General features: G+C 33.2%; 3 protein-coding genes across 7 annotated transcripts in view; 1 reads left to right on the forward strand and 2 right to left on the reverse strand.

The window, feature by feature from the left end:
• Positions 1-473: 473 nt before the first annotated feature.
• ergic53 (lectin, mannose binding protein ergic53) lies at positions 474-7,098 on the reverse strand. The gene is made up of 11 exons (XM_018513783.1): positions 7,071-7,098; positions 5,783-6,073; positions 3,954-4,010; positions 3,501-3,771; positions 3,315-3,414; positions 3,128-3,239; positions 2,877-3,048; positions 2,618-2,808; positions 1,937-2,130; positions 1,678-1,859; positions 474-1,589 (listed from the first exon to the last, which is right to left on the reverse strand). The coding sequence occupies exons 1-11, from the start codon at positions 7,096-7,098 to the stop codon at positions 1,553-1,555; spliced, it is 1,635 nt and encodes a 544-aa protein (XP_018369285.1). The 3' UTR covers positions 474-1,552.
• Positions 7,067-12,452, forward strand: Vti1a (Vesicle transport through interaction with t-SNAREs 1a). The gene is made up of 4 exons (XM_018513794.1): positions 7,067-7,201; positions 7,332-7,390; positions 9,226-9,573; positions 11,381-12,452. Exons 1-4 carry the CDS (start codon positions 7,108-7,110, stop codon positions 11,531-11,533), a joined length of 654 nt encoding a protein of 217 aa, XP_018369296.1. The 5' UTR covers positions 7,067-7,107; the 3' UTR covers positions 11,534-12,452.
• Positions 12,103-22,569, reverse strand: part of LOC108765199 (long-chain-fatty-acid--CoA ligase 1) — a 37,697-nt gene continuing 27,230 nt past the window's right edge. For 4 of the 5 annotated variants that reach the window (XM_018513792.1, XM_018513789.1, XM_018513790.1 and 1 more), the window contains 4 exons: positions 22,172-22,462; positions 14,414-14,635; positions 13,277-13,594; positions 12,740-12,877 (listed from right to left, as the gene is read on the reverse strand). In XM_018513792.1, coding sequence (XP_018369294.1) covers positions 12,740-12,877; positions 13,277-13,594; positions 14,414-14,635; positions 22,172-22,462 — 969 coding nt within the window. Of the gene's footprint in view, positions 12,878-13,276; positions 13,595-14,413; positions 14,636-22,171; positions 22,463-22,569 lie in introns of all 5 variants that reach the window. The other variant, XM_018513788.1, reaches the window with a different exon arrangement.

A 22,569-nucleotide genomic window follows, 5' to 3' on the forward strand; every position in this document is an offset into this window, starting at 1 on the left:
ATAAATAAAAAGTTCATAAAAAATTCTGGAAAAATTCTAGAACTGAGAATTTCTACGGAAAGAAAATAAACAATTTTTGTCTCTTACTTAGTTTTTCTGTAAAATTGATAGTATTTGAGAAAAAAATTATTGAAAACCAAAATTCGATAATTTTTAGTAATTAATAGCTCGTTAACTATTGCGAAAATTGCAAAATGGTAGAAGACTCTTTGACTCAGTTTAGTCCTATCTACACACGAGCGCTTTGTCAAAACTTACCAGACACTATATATGTATGTGTGTGCTTACATAATTATTGTATATATATATATATGTGTGTAAATACTTTATAATTATCATCACTATGTCTTTTTCTTCGAGTGTATGAGGATTAAATTAAAGTGTAAAGGATTAAATTGAACGTGTATAAGGGGATAAAAATCCATGTAATATATGTTAACGTTAATTAAATCATTTTTTTTTTACTTTCTTCCTTCTTGTATTCTTTATCTCAGATTTCCCTCGTACAACTACATACAATATTCAATAAACTTTTACAAATGCAATGACGCAGGGGAATAACGAATTTAGAGATCTCTCCATTTCGCTCCCGTACGCTATAACTCTACTCATGCACCTTACATACGTACATACATTACTCAGAGGTCTTTTATCGCGTGACGTTCAAAAACGCAGTCTCACTGTACACAATCATGTTTACATGACAGGGTAGATTGTAGAACACACAAACTTATTCTTTCCACAACAGTAATCTCCGATGGAATAGCTGAGCGGCGACATTCAAAATCGTTATTGTTACATAACGTGTTGAAAGCTACGCCATGTGATAAATCTCTCCTTGTTCCAAATGGCGCAGTTCATAGTGGAATGCCGACGACCTCAAGTGTGACGAAGAAGTGACAGTTCTTAAGAATAAAGAGTAATCCGTATATTCGTGTATTAAATGCGTGATACAAAATATCGTACAAAGATTTATACAGAAAGTTGCAACGAGATTTCAACGAGATTTCAATATTACAGCGATTATAAATGAAGAATCCACGAAAACGATGTGTGCGTAACGATAAATGTTTTGCGACGACTGACAAGTAAAAAAACTATATATATTATATATATTTATATATAACGATACAAAAAAAAAAAAGATCGTGAGACATCTTTAATAACTCCCAGGTTAACTCATCCGTAAGTAACTTCCAACTTAAATAATTTCTTCCAAACCCCATGCATTTTGTCAATATATGACAACTGTAATATAGATTGCACAGCGTTAAACACACATTGCACTGTGATGAAGATGGCTTCTGATTTTTTTTATGGATATTTAAATGGAGATACTTCAAACGGCAAGTCACATCATTGCGAGATGTCCTTGTGTCCTCGTGAGGCAATATCCGACGGATGCTGTACAATTTTACATCAATTTAGCAGATGAGCAATTTATTTTACAAATGTCGAAACACGCGTACTTCGCGGATACGAATAACGAGTAATAAAAATAATGCAAATAAGAATGCATCTTAAATTTGTCGATGTGGACAATGTGTGTACATTAGTAGAGTTTTTTCATCTGTGCTTCCTTATTGTCCCTATAAAAAATGAAAAAAAATTATATTACATAGCTCTTTCTTTTTGTATGTGAATAATTGTTAAGGTATTGCAATTGTGTATAATTACCGATAAAGACTGTACACCAATAATATTATCATCTGTACCCCAATGAACAGTAAGAACACGGTAGTCGTTAGACAATTAGGGCAATCTGTGTTTCCCGGAGTTTTAACATCCTTTTTTAATGTGTTAAGCCCGTTTCGCATCTCTGTCATGAATGACTGATAATCGTATCCCATTGGCTGCACCTATGGAATTTATTGATGTTAGAAAAGTTTTGTGAAACTTGACTATTGTTTTTAGATATTACAAAGAATATAAAGACCTGCGCTGTCGGAGCATGTGCTTGATTATTAAGAATAGATTCAGTCTTAGAATGAACTTCTCCCATAAAAGATTTAATTTCCCTAGCTGTATTCAATATGATATTTTGATTATTTAGCACAGCCTCGACTTCCTGTCGACGTATGGTGTCAATCAGCACAGGTTGCTGTCCTGGTTGGCCCTGAACTTGCACACCTAATTATGCATTTAGATCAAATTAAACGATATATGATATTGCCTTGATATAAATTAGAATCTTTTGTTATTTAGAAGTTACAAATTCTAAATGTTATCTTAATTTTATTGCTTTAATTAATATCAATTTCTCCTTAATAAATTTATTTTTATAACTTTTTTATTTAACCTAAATATTTTTGTAAACAAATTAAATATATTTAAATCTTTTAAAAATTCATGTAAAATCCAAAGACAGAGTTAAAGAAAGGTGAAATTTTGTCTATATATATTTTTTTTTAATTGGAAAACTAAAGATTGCAGGAATGGATGAATGAAGAAGCAATTGTTCTTTTGAGAAAAAATAACTACAAATTCATACATAAAAAAATAATATAAAATAATAATGTAAAAGTTTAGAACAATAAAGCTTTTACAAAAAAATTTTTTTAATAATTTATATGATACTTGTGTTCTCAGATTTAATCAATTGTAATTTGTAATTTACCTCCTTGTCCAATTTGAGATACTAAACCCAAAACTCTCTCTTGTCTTCCAACAATCTCATCTAATTTTCTATGAAGATCGCGTAAAACTTCAAACATCTGACTTTGTCCATGAAATATCTGTCGTAATTCTCTTTGATTCTCCGTTTCAAAGTACTCATCAAATTCCATCTTTTGACTTTCTGGATGTTCCCTGTTAGAATGACATATCAATATTGAGACTTAGTATTGTAAAAACATCATGGCATTGCATTTTCTTACTTCTGGTATTCCTCTTTTTGTTCATCTAATTTTTTTTGGTAGTCTAAGTATTCCTGTTGGAGTTTGGCTTGTTCTTCTATAGAAACTTTATTCCCGTCCACTGGAAGCTGTCCGGGAGGATGCAGAGAGGTAGTAAGAAAATATAAGATGTCGTGGTCATCAGCCAGGCCACCTAGATATTCGAAAATGAATAAAAACATGAGATATGCAATTACATCGGTATACCATATTAATACTTTTTATATGCATACCAGTAGCGGCAGAAATTCCAAAATATCCATTTTTCGGTAACATAACGTTGTCAGCTCGGAAACATATATCATAATCTTGATCATTATTCGTCATACCATTATGGAATAACAGCTTGAACAGAAAAGAGACCAGTCAAATGAGAAATGTCAAGATAAAAATAGCTAGAAAAATGTCTAGTATACTCACAGTTAACGAATTCATATAATACTCTATCCGCGCTCGTGTGGCAAATGGTTTATTGCGGAAATCTCGCAAACAGCCTGATAATTGTTGCGTAGAGCCGTCACTATTTAAGAATGGAATGAAACACAAATTATATAAAACTAGTTCGAACATGCGAGTCATAAGTAAGTTGTTAAGAACGTAATTTACTTTATGTGATCGAAGGCCTTTGTGCCGTCATTGACTATCGCCATGATGTATGGATTATTATGCTTATTGTCATTATCGAACGAGTCAAAAAAAATTCCCAAACCCGTCCAAAGATCTGAGCTGCCGAAAACGGAGCCATTGTAGAATCCCTTATCACTTGTGTACCAGAATGCCAAACCATCCGCTCCTATCCTTCCACGTCCGCTTATTCGGAATACTAATTCTACCTCCCACCAGTCAAAAATTGTGGGTTGTTTTACCCATATTGCACCTAAACAATATATTTCATAAATCTCTTGCAAAATTGTCGCAAATCGTCCATTTTATAATGTACTTGAAAAATCAATATTTTTAATGTTCTGAACACATAAATCTTATAAATATTACTTTTAATAATTTATTCCTTAAAAAGCTTTAAGTATTGGCATGTTTATATGAGATTTGCACACAAACCTTTTTGGCTTCTGAGCGACGGTGCTACTCTGACATTTTCTGCACTAGCAATGGCATCTGCAATTTAAAATGTAAAAGTATTTTTGAAAGAAAACGAATATATTACATTTATATTATACGTGTAATATTTATATTAGATATATTATGTCAAATCAGATAAAAAATAATATTAAGATTGTTATCTTTATAAGGAATAAGTGAAACATGTGTCCAATTAAAATCAACATAATACAGCAATGTTTTTTTTTAGCATTACTATTAAATACTTCTTTAAAACATTATTATCAGATATTTCTTTATACAAAGGAATCTTCTGTACTTTAATCCTCAGTTATTGTACGTACTTTTACTTTTATCATTACCGCACAGTATAGCATATCCCGTTAATGTTAAAGTAACTCTAATTTTCGACAATGTACTGATTACTAGTAATAAATGTGTATAAAATCTTCATTTTGGAAGATTTAAAGAAGAGCCTTATAATATATAGTAGTAGAATCGCCGAAAATTGTAAATTACAAAAAATATTTAATAATGAACAAGAGTCAATTTTTTAAACTATTACGAAAATCACGAAAAATACTTTTTCAAAAAAAATTATTAATTATACTTAATATAGAGATAAAAATAAAAAAAACTAAAGGAATAAGCTGTTAAAGGTGCATATTTTAATTAAAAACATGTGTTAAAAAAAAATATTCCTATGTAAGTATATTTGATAAGTAAAATTGCATGATTTTTTATAGAAAAATTATTGCTACCACCTTTTCACACAAACTGACAACCCTAGATAAGGAAAAGAATATTTTGACTTAACTTTTTTTTCTACATCCAGTACCTCATTTCTCCGATTTCTATAAATGCTGCATAATTTTCAAACATTCTGGATATGCCATATCCCTGTACAGTAACTGAGTTTAATACTATTTTTTCATTAAATATTTAAAACATAAATGTGTTTTTAGAAGGAAATGATTAAGTATATTACATTTGTTATATGTGTTGTATTATTTATATTAGATACATTTGAAACCAAATAGAAAATACTTTATTAAGATTGCTATTATATCTTTGTAAGAGACAAGTAAAACATATGTTAAATTAAAATCAATATAATACAGTAATATTTAACATTACTAGTAAATATTTCTTTAGACATATTGTATTTGAGACCAGATAGAAAATAATATTAAGATTGACACCTTCATAAGGGATAAGTAAACATATGTTTAATTAAAATCAACATAATATAGCAATGTTTAGCATTACTATTAAATATTTCCTTAGAATAATATTCCCAGATACTTCTTTACACAAGAGAAGAATTTTTCCTCATATTTTTCAATAATACTTTTTTATCATTCATTAAATATAATTTTATCTTTCTCTTCAATCTTCATTCTCGCATCCAACTGAACTATATTAATAGAAAAGAAATAATCATCGAACGTTAGCCATTCTCGGAAGTTTCTAGGTGTATTGACTGCAGGATTATCGCAATTCCGTGCCTTATAAACAGTCATTCATTACTTTATTTCAATAGCATGTGCGAGCGAGAAGCGTGTGCACATATACGTCAACGTCATCAGTGTTTTGATCGCTTTCAAGATAGCCAGTGCGGCGGGAAATTATGCAAGTGCGTCAGCGGGATCGAGAGTGAGACGGCGGTCGCTCGAGGACGCGAAAAACCCGCGGGTCATCCCGCTGCACCGTCCAGATCGGCGCCGCCGGAGTAACATACGGAAGGTTGCGGTCGGAGCGCGACGTGTCGGCGCGACAGGTGTCGGTTTAGGTTATACAACCCTTCAACGCGGTGTGGGAGTACTTACTTCCGCCGTATTCCCAGAATGGTACGCTGCCGTCCTTCTGCGCGAGATACGGTGGTTTGAAGGAGTATTTGTACTCGAATTTCCGATGCGGTGCCTCGCCGCGGCACAACGACACACCGCAGGACACGAGGAAAACGAAAAGCCACCTCACCTCGGCGGCCATCTTCATTTCGACTGTTAATGAGTGACGATCGTGGCGACGGCCGGTCGGTGGCACGCCATGAAGTTGCTCGCGACGCGCACCGTATGTATGTCGTATGAATGTATGTATATCACGATGCAAGTAGAGTCCTAGATTTATCAGAGAGGCGCAACCGGCTTAAGGGCCTGCGCACAATAGAGGAACAGGAATTAGATATTAAGATTTCAACCTATCAGAAACTGATTACATCGGAATACACGATTTCTGATAGGTTGAAATCTTAATATCTAATTCTTGTTCCTCTAGTGTGCGCAGGCCCTAAGTCAGTATGACAAAGGTGCTAAGGAGTGTACTAAACATGGCCGACTTTGCTATGAAACTGCCTTTAAACTATGTCAAACAAGGGCCGTGGTCCGAATCATGCTGACAACGCTCATGAGCATTGTTTGTCTTCGTTTAACATTTGACAAACAACAAGGATGAAATGATTTTTAAGCGTTGTGAGCGTGTATCGGACCGCGGCCAAGATAAGACGTGTAGGATAATGTGAGATAGAATGTAGAGGATAAAATGAAATAGAAATATGTCACTAGTACTATAAATGGCTGCCAAGTCACGCAATTGGTCAGATTGCAACAGCGAATCAGAATGCATAACACCGATTGCGCCTCTCTGATAAATCGGGTGATCCCGATTGACCATGGCTCGATTGGACACCACCAATCACAGCGACCGGTGCTTAGGAGCTTTGTAGTCTCAAGCGCTGTGAGTGGCTCGTGTCCAACTGGGTGCCACCCAAGATACAAGCTTACACAGAGCCCTCGACTGAGTACGGATGTGTAGTGTTGTGTCGACGATAAAGCTGGAAACACAATAAACACAGGCAATAGGCACAGGCAACAGGGAATAACGAGCCGTCCAATCAGAGCTCTGGGATATAATATCGAACTTATACCCCAAAGCTCTGATTGGACGGCTCGTTATTCCCTGTTGCCTATGTCTATTGTGTTTCCAGCTTAACGGACAATTGGAACGCAACTTGTGTCGCCATGTGCACGAAAGTGTCTAGGGATATTGCTTAATAATTGGAAAGCACCCTGTGCCTGTTCACATCAGTTGGAACCGTGGTCGGAATTGCCATCTAGCTTGAGTCAGTGGTCGATGGCATATCCATGTGTCCAAGATGGCGTCGCTCGTTGACAACTACGAGCAGCAGTACGCCGTTCTGACAGCTGACATCACTGCGAAGATTGGCCGGATTAGGGTCCAGAGTGGAGGTAAGAAACGTCGTTGAGACGGCGATCAAAGAGACGTCGCGTGTCTCGCACGATAATCCAACTGACACGTAACCGCCGCTCAAAGTCAATGTTAAAGGGCAATAATCGATATGTGTGACGTAATTTGTAGGTGAGAAAAGAGCCTTCGTCCAGGATGTGGACCGGCAAATCGAGGAGGCACAGGAGCTGGTAATTTAATTTGCATTTCCTCTCCTTTCTTTTAATTAAAGTGATGGACTGATTGTGTGTGATGCTAGATCTCGATTCACCAACTGTCTATTGGTTGGTGTAACGTAGGGTTAGAAAAATCATTCTGCGTTTTGTATTGCGCGCAGTTCACAGTTCTTGTGAAAAAAATGGTCTGTTTTCTGTTCCTGCACTAGACTGCACTAGAAGTCTCTTTCTTGCTTTCGACAAATATCAAACATATACCTATTTCACTTTAAGTTCCAAGAGTGTACACTGGTTCAGCCACAGAAAACAGACCTAAAGATCGAGATACTTTACGGAATATATAAGCTGTTTCAGAGTTTAATGGATAAACTGCAGGAATATATTCTATAAGTGGAAACAAGAAAAAAATGGTCTTTAAAGTTTGGCTATGCTTTATTGTAAAGTTGTAAACAAATATGGGAACATTTTGGTGGCATTTTGGTTGCTGTTACTATTTTACGACACCAGTGAAACCGTTATGTTGAATATCATATTCATGTCTTGATTCATGCACAGGTCAAAATGATACTGAATTATTTACAGATATTAAATATGATATGAATATACACGAGATAAACACGTTTGATCTTTCCAACATGAAATATACATTTTCGTATCCTACACAATAAAAAATCCATTATTTTTTATTTCATGTTGATTTGATATTTATTTATAACTTTGTAATAAAGCATTTCTAGCCAAACTTCAAACAATGTCTTATTTGTACACTTGTAGAATATGCTCCTGTAGCTTGTCCTTTAAATCCAAAGAGATAATGTATATAAACAGCTCAATATTAGATCTAATTGAATGTTGATTATTAATTCCCTGGAGCTAACTATAATCTATTGGACTGATTGGACCTAATCAATACTTCTTTGTTGAAAACAGTCAATTTTCTTTATGTTATATTAAATTTAAATTATATTTACTGAAATACATACTTAGTATACTTATTAAAATATACTTGCTGTCCATTCTTTTTTTATGAGTCATTTTGGTTTCTTGAAATTAATTAGTACCTTTTAATTAAAATAAATTAAATGAGTTTTACAGACTCAATGTCAGTAACTGTGTTAAAAATTTTGACATCAGCTTCAGAAGTTTAATGGGTCAGTTTGCTTAATATAGGGTAATACATTTAAGTCCAATTTCTATGAATGTTAGATTAACTTTAATCTTGGTTTAATTTACTCTACATTTTTTTTTAATTCTTAGAAGAAGATAAAAAATAAGTAAAACCAAAATTAAAATTTTACATTGGTAGAAATGACATTAGTATGAATAAAATTAAATTTTAGATCACAAATCATTTAAAAAGATTTTTTAGCAGTCTGTAAAAATCTTATTATTTTGGATATTTTGTATTTATTATTTATTTTTATATATGAATTTCGATTTATAATCCATTTTTTCTTAAAATAAGGCAATTGTTTTTTAATCGATCCACTAAACATTTTAAAATCTCTAGTTTTTTAGTTTCAGAGATAGACAAAAGTTCACTTTTTGTTTAATTTTAAATGGATTTTTACAAGATCAAATTGATTTATATCTGTTTATAAAAATAATCAAAGTAAATATTTAAAAAATATTATAAAAATATTATAAAAATAAATTTATTAAGTATTTGATTTTAATTGAAGCAACCAGTTTAAGATAACATTTAGAATTTATACATTCTAAATAATAAAAGATTGACAGAATTAGGAACAATTATGCCTATGAGATATGTTTTATTCCGTTTGCCTTTATTTGGGATGCTCCATTATAAAATATTTGTCTCAAATAAAAAAATTATCTAAAATTTGCAGCTGGAGCAAATGGAGTTGGAGGTTCGTGGGATGAACGGAACAGCACGCGACCGTCTACGTGGTCGCGTAGAGAGTCACAGAGCGGAACTGAAACGCTTAACGCAAGAATTTCAAATTGCAAAGAAACCAAAGGAGGATGTTACAGAAATCACAGTAGAGGAATCTTGGGACAATAACGTAACAGAAGACCAGAGGAAAAGACTATTGGATGCTTCTGAAAGAATAGAACGTTCAGGACGGACGTTACAGAATGGTTATCGTATGGCATTGGAGACTGAGGAGATTGGTTCTCATGTGCTGAAGGAGCTTCACGAACAGCGAGAGACAATACAACGGAGCAGAGGAAGAGTAAGTTCTTTATATGGTCGTGAGAGATAAAAACCCATGGGGCACAAAAAAAAAACGTAAGGCGGTAAAACGTAAGCAGTGAATTTGAGAGTGAATTTGCCAATCACAATAGAGAGTATAAGGCAATAACATAAGCAATAAAGCCTGTGACACATGCAAAAACACAAGGCAATAAAGCCTTTTCTACAATTGCGTAAACATAGTTGTAAGAATTGACTAATCATAGTTGAATATGAGAATATTCAATTATAATCAATTACAACCTTGTTTTAAGAATGTGGCGACTCGCCACTAGAGGTCCACGGGACTCACTCGGTTCGCATAAGCACCGCGCCGCGCGAATTCCCTTTAAATAGAATATTCTGGACTCGTTCCAGGCGTCTAAGGCAAGTCCCACACTACATCGCTTTACTGATGAGTCTAGTAGTGTAGAGTCAGGACGAAATGCTGCAGCCGACCACAAAGCTTCGAGTCAGTGGACATTTCCACAAGAGGCCTTAAGTCATAAGTCGAAAGAGATTAAATGATAATAATTTTTGTCTTCAAACTGTTTTTGTGCAGTTAGGCTGCGCAGTTAAATTCTTTAAGCTTTAACCGTTAGACTTAAGCGGATTGAGCTAAACCCAATTTTTATCTAAAAGTTTTGTGACCGATATATCGTCACTTATAGCTTACAGCCTCTTAAAGCAACGTTGTAGACTTAAGACGCGGCTCCAATAGAGGCTCGTAAGCTTAACCATAAGCATAAACATAATGACTCTGTATTGTCTACAATAGCAGCCCATAAATGTAACGTAACGTAACAAATCGTAAACTCGTATTTGAGTATTCTAACCTCTGTACTATATAAGTTTTTATAAAGTGTGTAGGAATTTCAGAATTAATAATGGATATTTATCGAGTTAAAAAAATTAGCCTTGTGACTATTCAACTAGGTACAATTGTTATGCAGTTATTGCGAAAAAAAAAGAAAAAGATTGCTAAACGAAAATATTAGGTTCGACCACTATTATTGCAGCGGAAACATAAAGGTCACTTTCATACTCTTTTTAAATTTATTAAAAATCATGACGATGAGCAATTTCTAAAATTTACCTGAATGACTATTTCGCAATTTGAAAGACTACTTGAATTAGTACAAGAGCCTCTGACAAAAAAAGTTTTCGTGAACCTCTCTTGCCAGCACATCGATTATGTTACTTTATAGTAAAAGTAAAAGTTCAAATAAACCAGCATTTACGTCTAAACTTACGGATCTTTATTGGAGACGCGCCTTTAGTTTCACTTAAGCCCATTCTACAATTGCGTAAGTGTAGTTGTAAATAGTTATAGTTGTAAGAATTGATCAATCACTGTCGAATACAAGAAGAATATTCAACTGTGATTGGTCAATTCTTACAACTACAATCATTTACAACTACGCTTACGCAATTGTAGAATAGGCTTTATAACTATGTTTACGTAATTGTAGAATGAGCTTAAAACGTAAGCAATAAATCAGCCAATCACAATAGAGAACGTAAGGTTATTGTCTTAAGCTCATAGTTGTAAGTGGTTTTAATTGTAAGAATTGACCAATCACAGACGAATGAGGAGAATATTTGACTGATTGATCAATTCTTTACGTTCTCTATTGTGATTAGCCAATTTGCTTACTGCTTATGTCTTAATACTTTATGCTTTTTTGTGTGGCATTGACTTTACTGCTCTTATTGTTTAAGTTTTTTTGTATGCTATAACTCGTAGCTTTTACGTGAATTATATTTAAAAAGAAAAAAACACAAAATCACAATGTTTATTGTTTCAGTTACGCGAAACAGATGCAGAGTTGGGGCGAGGGTCTCGGTTATTATCAGGAATGATCTTTCGGAGCCTTCAACAGAGAATTATTTTGGCAGGAGTAGCGTTAGTGCTTATAATCGTTGCGTGCATTGTGATATACTATAGTTTTAAGAGTTAAAGAGAACAGACATTTTTTTCTTCGGCCAGATCCACCAGATGTGGTTTGGAAGTTGTATTTATTATCAGAGACTTCAAAATGTTATTTCTATCAAATTGCGAGGTAATCCTGTATTATATCGTCTATCCAACTTTCTTGTACTTGTTTGTCACATTTTGCCTTAGGACATCAGTCTTTGCTACACGTTTATTCTTTTATTAATCTGACAAACATCAGACGACTGAATCATGATCTCTTATACAAAGTCAGTACCTCGAGCAAAACTAGCAAAATGTCATCAAACAAGAACAAAAGACCCCGTTTAATTGTTATATAAAGTCTTGTATAAAAAAATATTGACCCATCCCCGTAAGGTAAATTATAAAACGATTTTACGATTCTCCTCCAAGCTAACTTTGCGCGTCAAAGTTAATTAACTAAAATCATATTGAAGCAGTGAATGATTATCACAAATGCATTATCTTCAAGTACTTTGGAAAGGATCGTAAAACCGTTTGAATTTGTTATCCGAGAATCTTGATCAGCGGTTAACAGCGTTCAAGTTTCTAAAGATATTCCGAACCACAAAATATATTCAACAAGAAATGTATTTATTAAGTAATATTCAAAGTTTTCGACGTTGCGTGCGCCGATTATCGGGCACACGCATCGAAATATTACCTCTTCAGGATAATATTTGAGGAAATATTATCTGTTCAAGTTAACAACTACGTACTAATTGTTGTAATTTTGACCTGAGCCGTAATCGGGTGAGTTCACTGCGACTCTACCAGTTAAAAATGCATTCTATAATTCGCCTCTTACATGAAAATAACAGTCACTGTGTACATTATTGAAGTATGCGTGGGTAAGGATTGAATTGTAAATACATCCATTATCGAAAATATCCAAGGACGCTTGTAATTGAGAGAAAGAGAAACTAAACGCGCCTAATAATAACTCCTTTTATTACTTGTTATGTTATCATTTACCTTAATTAGCTTAAATGGTGCTTTTTTTTTCATCTGCGTCCCTAATGTACCCGTGAAAATGATAATATAATAAAAGTATCTCGAGGATTAACGCGCGAATATTCGATGACAATAGTGACTTCGGTGAGAGAACAGCGGCGAGGAAAGGCGCTTTGCTTCCATTTCTACCATCGAACGTCTTTCTTTTGCGTTCAGTGCTGGTGCAGACAAGCGATAGCACAATCGCTCAGTCTGGTCAGTCCAATTGTTGATAGAGATCCTCTATCTGTGGTTTAAAGTACGCTTTCAGTTGAGGCCGTTTCGATTTCAACGTTGGTGTTAAAAGCCCATTTTGTACCGAGAACGGATCTGGATGGAGATAAATATCCTTTACCTGCGAAGCAAATAATAGGGATTTTCAAATTATCAGACTCTTTCAGGTTTCACACTTAAGATTTTTATGCATTTTTATCTACCACAAAACTCGACTACAATCAATCTTGGCCATAAGTATAAAATATTCTCAATTTCTTGCATGGTTTTGGAAAAGGCAATAATAAAAATCAAAAGAAAATTAATAAAATATTAAAATTGTTATAAAAATAAATATTACTTTTCGATATTAACAGTTTTTAAGTTTATTTTTTGTTAGATGTAAGACATTTATGTCAATTTGTGGAAGTGCTTTATATTTATAGCCAAGGAGATAGATGGGATCAAACGGAATTTGACATCTGAATTTTTTGAATAAAAGAAAAAAAGATAGAAAAAGAAATAAGGAACAATAATATACTTGTTCAAAGGATTTCAGACCAGCTTCTTTTCCCCACGCTAACATGTCATCGAGGATTAGTTTTTTTACTTCTGGATTGACGCACAGAACGCTCAGTGTACCAGGTATGCCATTCTCCACCGCCCAACACTTAATTACATCTACGTCTGGTACTACTATTGCTATGATACAAGATTTCAATGATTCTCCGTGGACGAATACTTGTTGTACATATTGGCTGCGTATGTAAATGTTTTCGATCTTTTCCGGCACGATATATTCCCCTTGCGATAGCTTGAAGATGTGCTTCTTTCGGTCGATTATCTTTAACGTTCCATTCTGAAAGCAATTCAATAAATATAAAAAATATTATTTATTTTAACTTATACTTTAACTTATAAGCTTAATAATTATCTTTTATAATTTATCTATTATTCATTTATTTATTTTTTCACTATCTTAATTATCTTAATTATCTTAATTATTAATATTCTTCAGGCTTCCACAGGTTCTTTCTATATAAAGATTATGCGTTCCGCGGGTTTTCTCCGTGTTTAGATCCATTCTTGGAATGTCAACGTTTCGTGAACCTTACAGTTCACTTTGTTAGGGCGAGGAACAGCTTGATACTGAGTAAGGTTCACGAAACGTTGGCATTCCAAGAATGGATCTGGACACAGAGAAAACCCGCGAAACGCATAATCTTTATATTTTAATTATTATTTAAAAAAAAAAAAACAATTTCAGCTATCTCTGATTTCGTTTCTAAAATATACAAGATGTATCTGAAATAACGCCCACTGTCATCATATAATGCTGTTCCTAATAAAAAAACAATCGAAAAGTTCTCTATCATTTTGCAATTTTCGCAATATTTTTTTTAATTACCCAATGAGGAAAATGTCTAAAATCGACGTATAAGACAACTTTAGAATATCTTTAAGAGTTCTTCAAGCAACATCTTCAAAATATTTCACAAAGAATACTGAAAGATATCTTAAAATTGTCTTATACATCGATATTATCCGTTTATTCAGCAATCTTTAGAAATTAATATCTCGTTGATTATGTAAAATGGTAGAAGATCTTGTATATTATTTATAAAGATTTAAAGATATACTGATAATGATCGCTATGGAATGGAATAAATGTAATTACAGGCTGCCACATGCCGATGTCTCCTGTGTGATGCCATCCCTGTTCATCGATAACCTCGGCAGTTTTTTCTGGATCCTTGTAATAACCCATGAAGACGTTAGTACCCTTGACGCACACCTCACCCTGGTTGTTCGTCGCGAAGTACTCCATCTCCGGAACATCCACGAGCTTGACGCAACAGCAAGCCACTGGTGGTCCCACGTGTTCCGGTACGTGATCGCCCTGCATTCAGATGCAAACCAGAAATTAGAAATCCGAAGGACAAATTAACAAAAAAGAGATTATTCCTATTTTCAACAGAGAATATTTCTGCTAAACGCGAATATCTTTAATTACTCTGTGATATTATCATTCCTTACTATGGAAATTTATAATACTGGAAGGTAGTGTTTAACATATTTATTTAAAATATTTTACTTTAAGTGTTTTTGTTATTCAGTACTTTCAATATTGAAAGTAAGTAATTCATTACTATCTCTCAGTATAAAATTGACCAATATTAAATATTAAATTTTTGCAGAAAAAGGGAGGGAATTATGGAATATCACTTTTATTTTATTGAAATAATTCGATAAATATTCATGTGACAACTATTTTTGGTACTAAGTTTGTTAGTCAAAGAGTGATACCAATTATGCTTATAATTAGATAAAAGTTCTTCGGATATAATGAATGTAATTTACAAGAAATTAAAAAGATAAAAAAATTACTACTAGTATATACATATAGTATAACTTTACACGTCATATAAGTATATATATATATATGTACATATTTTATTATAAAATTTAGTTCAATTATATCATTTGAAAATCAAATTCATTAATATGCATATTTTAAGACCTCCAAGCTAGACTGAAGTTACAAAATCAATATTAATATATATTTTTTGAAATTGTGTAAAAAATACACACTTGTAAAATTCTGCTACTTGCAAAATTAGAATGCAGTTTTTACAACAATGCAATAAATACTAATGATCATCATTATAACCACGTTATAAGTAGACTCAAAGAGTAATTTTTTTGATTGCTTCAACTATATTATGATATCGTGATATTCTACAACCTGCACTTATTCTATAATCGCTTTCTTTCCCCTAAGAGCTCTTATCTAATAATAACTAACAATAATTATTTTAATATATAATTGTTATAAGATATAATTTCCCACTCAATAATATAACTGTAATATAACACGTATATGTAATATTATTGAGTCATATTATTAAGGAAAATTATAACTAACTGTTATGTTACTGTCTATTTAGTGTCTGCTGAGTATAATACATGTATAACATATTCAGATATAATTATGATGGATCGATGGATGTTCTGAATACAATAATTTAATATAGCTAATGCTCTTGTGATGGCGATGGCACACCACGTGCCCCTGGCACATGGCTCCAAAGCTTTGATTCGATGAGCTAACAGAAATATCTACACTGCGACGGCTTTTACCATCTATATATTTATGTCGATACCTGCGCCAAGAATAGAGAGAGCACGCGCATCACTTGATTATTAGTCAGCATTCAATAAAAACATCATTTTAATTCCGCCAGCCTGTCAGCGGTAAACACCTCCGTCTCGTGTGTGTGTGTGTGTGTGTGAGACGAGTACTTTTTTAAATTTCAACTATCGATGAGCCAAGAATGATTCCATTAGCTTTAATTAACAAAGAGGTAAATCGAGGCGAAATAAATCGTTTAATTTTAGAAAGAACATTGATTTGCGGAACATATCGAAAATTATGTTGCGTAAGAGATGCGAATAACTTTGTTGTGTAATTTATTGCAGATTAAGAACCTGCGCATTTTCATGTTCTCAGAAGCATAATAAAGAGCAAAGCGGTATTATTATAATCACTGGAGACTTACGCTTGGGTGATTAGGGTGGTTATGGAGCAGCGTTTCTCAAACTGCGCGATATGCTTCGCAAGTTTCCATGGGTTTGTAATAAAAACAAAAATCATGTCTCATATATATATATATATCTGTTGGGCGAACACAATTTTTTCACGTGGCTATAATGTCGATTGGTGACATGACGTACAAATGACAACTCTTATAGAAATTTAATATTGCAAGGTAGTGATTAACTGTTTATTTTGAATATTAAAAACATTACTGTAACAATAATCTTGCGCTGACATAATTCTTGTATATTATATTCTACCTACAGGACTAAATTCATTTTCTTGCGTTATATTCCCTGATTTACATTATATCTAAGGACATTATTCAAGCTAATCAATGTTTGACTACAATTATCTGACATTATTCAAGCAATTCAACGATTGACTGCAATTACCTATTGTCATACGATGATTTTTTCCAAGCTATTATAACTGTGAATAGGATGATAATCGTTTTTATGTTATCAGCGTTTGTTAGAGAGGGCGAAGTATAAATTTATATAATGTTTTGTTTTTACCATTTGTAATATTATGTTTTTAACATTGATAATGATCTGATCGCGATCGAAACGTCTGTTTGTTTATTGCTAGCACATTGTATTAAATCAACTAAAGGATTGTTTCTTTTACTTATGTTCAAACTTGTACATTAACGATGTTTAATTTTATAAAATAATTTTTGGCTCGTAGCCCTTTTTCTTTATTGTTTATTAAAAACATTCTTATAGTCAATACTCAAAATAAGTAATTTATTATCTTTCAGCATTAAACTAGCCAGTATTAAATTGGATTTTTGTAGAAGAAGATTCTACGAGATATACGTTTTGAAATCAAAGCATTCAGACATCGTCGAAATTATCTAACTTCAAACTACCGCAATTGAATTATATACATTCAACATAACAGCTGAGACTGTATTCTCAAAAATTATGAATTGTTTATTGACGAATCCAATGACAGTGTAAATTGGCGTAATGCAGGATAAATATTCGGGGGAGGAGCGCGTACATTACGCGTGAGGAATTTGTGGAATTTTAACGGAGATTTATGCACATTATGTTTGTTTCTGCATAGTGCTGATTTTGTCGCAGTGCCAAACGGCGTTCGATAAAATGCGGCTCCTATGCTTCTTGCGATATTCGATACGTTTCTCGTTTGTGACTTTAGTAGAATTAATAAGAATTCTTCATACTCTAAAATGATGAACTCTTAATTCTCTCTCTCTCTTTCTCTCTCTATGTCATATCATCCGACTTGTGCGTTATTTATCGGCGATAGCAGTACTTTGCGGTATGCAAATAAGAAAAGCAAATAGTGTCTTTTCTATAGCAGCTGCTGCATTATATAAAGAAGAAATAATTTCGAAGTTTAGACAGAGTTTGTACGATCTATAGGAGGTGCAAATGTTTTATTGTGTAATTTCTTATAGGTTGTTAAGAACTTTGAGAAAAAAGTCTAGTAATATAGTTATCGAATGTATTTTGTTTAGCGTATTAGTGCAATATTTAGTAAGTACTATCAAACCTAATTAATAATAGTAATCAATCGTTTAGTAATTATAATAAAGTATAAAAAAGTAAAAGCGTTTAGTTGGTTTAGCTAAATAACTATTAGCAAACATAATAATAGTAACTTGAAAGTAAAATTAACGTTTAATTGATTCAATTAATTTTGGGTTTTAAAATTGAACGTTTGATTCAAATTATTTCATCAAAGCGTTTAGTAACTATCATCTGAGATTGATTATTATTACCAAACATTTATTTTCAATGTAATTATACCGGATGTCCCAAAATTTGCGATTCAAAATACTATAGCAAGATAGTTCTTGAAAAATTAAATAATAAAATTTTCGTAAATTTTTATTTTAAGCAGTAATTTTTGAGATAATAAGAGTTTAAACATGGTCAGTTATAGACTATGTTTGAATGTAGCATTATTATAGTATTTTGAGTTGCGAATTTTGGGACGTTCTGTATATAAAATATTAAAAAAGCGATTATGGCTATAGAATATCTGTGATACCATATCACATTGCGAGTAAGCATGTTTTAAAATCCCAGTTCTCTGTCACGAAGGTAATGCATAATTGATGAACAATAGCGTCTATCTATTCCTTTCTTCAAAGTTCTTTGACAAATATTTTTTCACAAATACAATATATATATTAGAATGCGTTACATCCAACTTTTGACAGTAATTATAGGTATGCGTGAAGTACTCCATGTAATACTCATAAAATATATTTCTGCGACGAGATCTTACAAAACTCACCTTGGACCTTTATTAAAAACGTAAATTTTACGATCGTAAAGGTCAAGCATTGATAATAGAGGCTACAGAATGACAAAGTTCACTTTAAGACAATTACGATTTTTGCGATTTCACGTAAATCAAATACATATATGTTTGTCAAGGATAATCGATATGCCGTGAATGCTGTAATGTATTTCATGGTGAGATCACACACACACTCCATCAGATATTTATTAAAAACATAAATCTTGCAATTTAACATATACTCAGAGAAAGACATGGTAATGCCAACTATAGGTAACAATTTTACAAGTTTTATATGTAAAATTAATGTACATATGTATATATATATATAGTTGAATAAATTATTTTATAGTTGTGACTATAATCAATGGTATCAAACACGTAAATATTTCTGTCAAGGACAATCGATATGTCATGACATGTAGCAATAAAAGACCACCTCATTGAATACATATCCCTACTGAAAAAAAATGTTATAAAGTTACATGACGAAATCATGTAATTAAGACAAGTAAATCAGCTAACGGATTGTTTCAAATCAGTATGTGATTTTTTAAAATCACGTAATTTGAAAAATCATATATTAGAAATAATTTCATCCATCATGTGATTTTATAGTTATCGAACTTTGAAGGATTAAATGATAGAAATAAAAGAAAAAAACATTATCGTGTAATTTTTCAAATTATGTAATTAAAAAAAATCATGTACCGATTTGAAACAATCCGTTACGAGATTTACCTGTCTTAATTACATGATTTCGTTATGTAATTTTGTGACGTGATTTTTTCCGGTATAGGGATTAAAATTGCGATTCTTGTATTTTAGTGTTAATCAAGTACTACGATAGCTGCGGTAAAATCATATGACAAAATCCATTTTAAATACGTTTTAAAGTCAGAAATCTAGTAAAGTTAAATACGGCATGCAAACATTTGTATAAAAGTTTTAAGAACGTAGAACTTAAAGCTTGCTCGAGCTTGACGGTTTCATAAAAAATGTATTCGCAATATCTACTGACCGTCATTTGTATAACCATCGCTCTGGTGTCTTTTATACGCGATCGAAAGGTCTTTACAACGTGCACACGTATCTTCGTTTACGTATCATCTTTAAACATTGCCACGTAGGACGTTAACAGTCTTATAGACGTATATCAATCACCAAACGTCCCTTGTTCCACTTTTTCTCCGAGCATACAAAGAAAACTTACAATTGCATCTCAGTTGAGAAGGTTTATTTCAGATTCAGAAAGAAACAAAATAGAATAAATAAAATAAATTAGAAAATGCGATAAATTAGAATAGCTCATCTGAGATGACGTAATAATTATTAAACAGATTTATAAAATAAAATATATACACAGGGTATTCCAGATCTTGTTTGACACCTATTAATAGCAGATTAATAGCTGAAATCATTTCAAGACGAAAATCCTAATATTCAAAAGTCGGGACTACGATAATTTTTAAATAAGAAAGTTTTAAAATTAGCCAATTAAATTGTCCGAAATTTGCACGCTCAGGTATGGCACATTGTATGTACAGTAGTAAAGAAGTTCAGAAGAATAGAAGAAAATGGAATCGATCTTTGAAAACATCTTCACTATTGTACAATGTGTCATGTTTGAGCGCGCGATTTCTGGACGGTTCAATTGGCTAATTAAAAATTTTTCTTATTTAATATAACTATTAGAGCCTCGATATTTTAATATTAGGATTTTCGTCTTGAAACGATTTCAGGAATTTGGTGTTAACGGATGTCACGCGAAATCTGGGACATAATATATGTAAAACGGAGAGAAGGGCGCGAAGAATATAGGACACTCATATAAGATGAAAGGGTAGAAAATATAAGAACTAAAGTATTCTAAAGTACACAAAGACTCGCGTTGCGATCTTGAGACCCCATACTATCCGATTAATCGACTTGATATCAGTGTGGATTTAACACCATGTAGTGCAGTTTATACAAATAATTCTCATCGTATTAATGTTAATGTATTAAAATCAACATGGTGTGGATTCATAACCCCTAGTTACACTAGCACACTGTAAGATATTCGCATCCGCCATTTTTAGTCCTTCCCCCACTCTTTGTTCTCTCTTCAACATTTTCTCTTTTCTCTTCAATCTTCTTAGTTTAGCGGCGGAGTAGAGGGAGAGCAAAGAATTGAGGAAAGGAGCAAGAGAGTGAAAAAAAGGACTAAAAATAGCGGATGCAAATACTCATATTATAGTGTCTTAGTTACACTACCGTTCATTAATTTTAATACAACTCTAGATCGTTGATTTTTTTTGAAAAGGATGAACGTGATACGTACATGTTTTGCACATTTATAAATAATGTGTATGAGTACAAACGTGTGTATTTGCTTATAAATACATATTCATCACAAACGAGTTTCTTTTATTCATTATTTTCCAAAAACGACGATTGTATAGTGTATTGATAAGCGATATAGTGTATGTGTTGACAAATCAGTTTTAAAACAGTATTGGGCACGTATCTGATATTATGGGGTGCTTTTCATTTGATGACGCAAGTCGACACAAGCGTCGTTCTATCCTTCTTGACATTCAGAGAGTGACAAAGATAGAACGATACCTGTGTCGACTTGCGTCATCAAATGGAAAGCACCCTTCATAGCGTGATCTTGCGTGAGTATTTTGTTTATTTCCAAGAATCAGATGTTATCCGGCTGTTAGTTCTGTTTCTTTAAAACTAGAATTTTCCAGGATTTTTATATAAATAAATATAAAATGCATGCAAGCGCTGAAAGTATTTATAACGATAGGTGGACTCATTTCTGTGTAAAACACATGTATCACTTTCATCCTTTATTGAGAACTCAACAAATCTAGGAATGTACTAAAATTAATGAGCGGTAGCGTATGTGTAGTATCAACATCATTATATGGTATAGATTTAAAATTCATCATGTTAAATCCACATCATGTTGGTATTAATCCTTTGCGGACAAAGCCGTATAGCGGTTTTTGCATGGCTTGGGCGACTATTCACTGATACGCGTTAATAAAGGGTTAATATTAACACCAATAATACAGTGAGAATTATGAGACATCGCATGGTGCTAAATCGACATCGATAATTTGTAAAGTGTAAAATCGAACAATGGAATCCACGTAACACAGCAGCGCCTGAAAAGTTATGCTATAAATGCTTTCTGAGCGCTTTGCAGGCTGAGCTATATGGATTCCACGAAGTTGGATTCCACGAAGCTTTTCAGTCGATTAATTGAACAGTATGAAGTTCCGTATTGCAACGTCAGTCTTTGTGTATTTTAAACCTTTATATATTTTGCCCTTTGTCGTCTTACATGAATGTTCTGTGTATCTCTCGTGCTCCTCTCTTCGTTTTAGCATATTTCATTCTATAAATCTCACAACATAGCGCCTGTCAAGCACTAAGAAATTGCTTTCGCATTAAGTGACAATCGCTTTCTGAGAGTTTCGTAAGCGCTGATACGTGGAAATTAATATTTGTGACCGTAAAATCGCGAGCACAGTTCCAAGAATTAATTACTAATATACAAACCTGGATGGTGAGCGTTATCGGCGCGGTGCATTCTGTCTGACCGTAGCCTTCGACCACGACGCAGCCAAGGGCGCACCTGGTGAACGTGAGGACGTTTCCCGCCAGCGGCGCCGAACCTACGAGCATCAGCCTCAGCTTACCACCCATCGACTCCTGGATCTTCTTAAATACAATCTTGTCCCATACGCTGTTCATCCTCACAATGCTCTTCTTGACCTCCGTCTCTTTTGCTCGCATACCCATATTGAAGATCATCCTCTTCAGAAACGAGTTTTGTAGTTCGGCTTGCACCTGCGAACGTCAAGTGAGTAAGGATGAAACTTACCATTAAATGATCCACGCTATTCGCAAGATCCACCAAATAATAATATTCAAAATACGTAATATTATATATATAT

This window comes from Trachymyrmex cornetzi, unplaced genomic scaffold (assembly GCF_001594075.2).
Source record: "Trachymyrmex cornetzi isolate Tcor2-1 unplaced genomic scaffold, Tcor1.1 scaffold475, whole genome shotgun sequence".
Taxonomy (NCBI): Eukaryota; Metazoa; Arthropoda; class Insecta; order Hymenoptera; family Formicidae; genus Trachymyrmex; species Trachymyrmex cornetzi.

Coding starts and splice junctions, on each gene's coding strand:
- ergic53 (XM_018513783.1), bottom strand. CDS start 7,098: ATGGATATGCCATCGACCACTGACTCAA. Junction 2,809..2,876: donor CAAAAAGAGGAATACCAGAA/GTAAGAAAATGC, acceptor TCATTCTAACAG/GGAACATCCAGAAAGTCAAA. Junction 1,590..1,677: donor TTGGTGTACAGTCTTTATCG/GTAATTATACAC, acceptor CATTTTTTATAG/GGACAATAAGGAAGCACAGA.
- Vti1a (XM_018513794.1), top strand. CDS start 7,108: ATGGCGTCGCTCGTTGACAACTACGAGCAGCAGTACGCCGTTCTGACA. Junction 7,202..7,331: donor GATTAGGGTCCAGAGTGGAG/GTAAGAAACGTC, acceptor CGTAATTTGTAG/GTGAGAAAAGAGCCTTCGTC. Junction 9,574..11,380: donor TACAACGGAGCAGAGGAAGA/GTAAGTTCTTTA, acceptor TTATTGTTTCAG/TTACGCGAAACAGATGCAGA.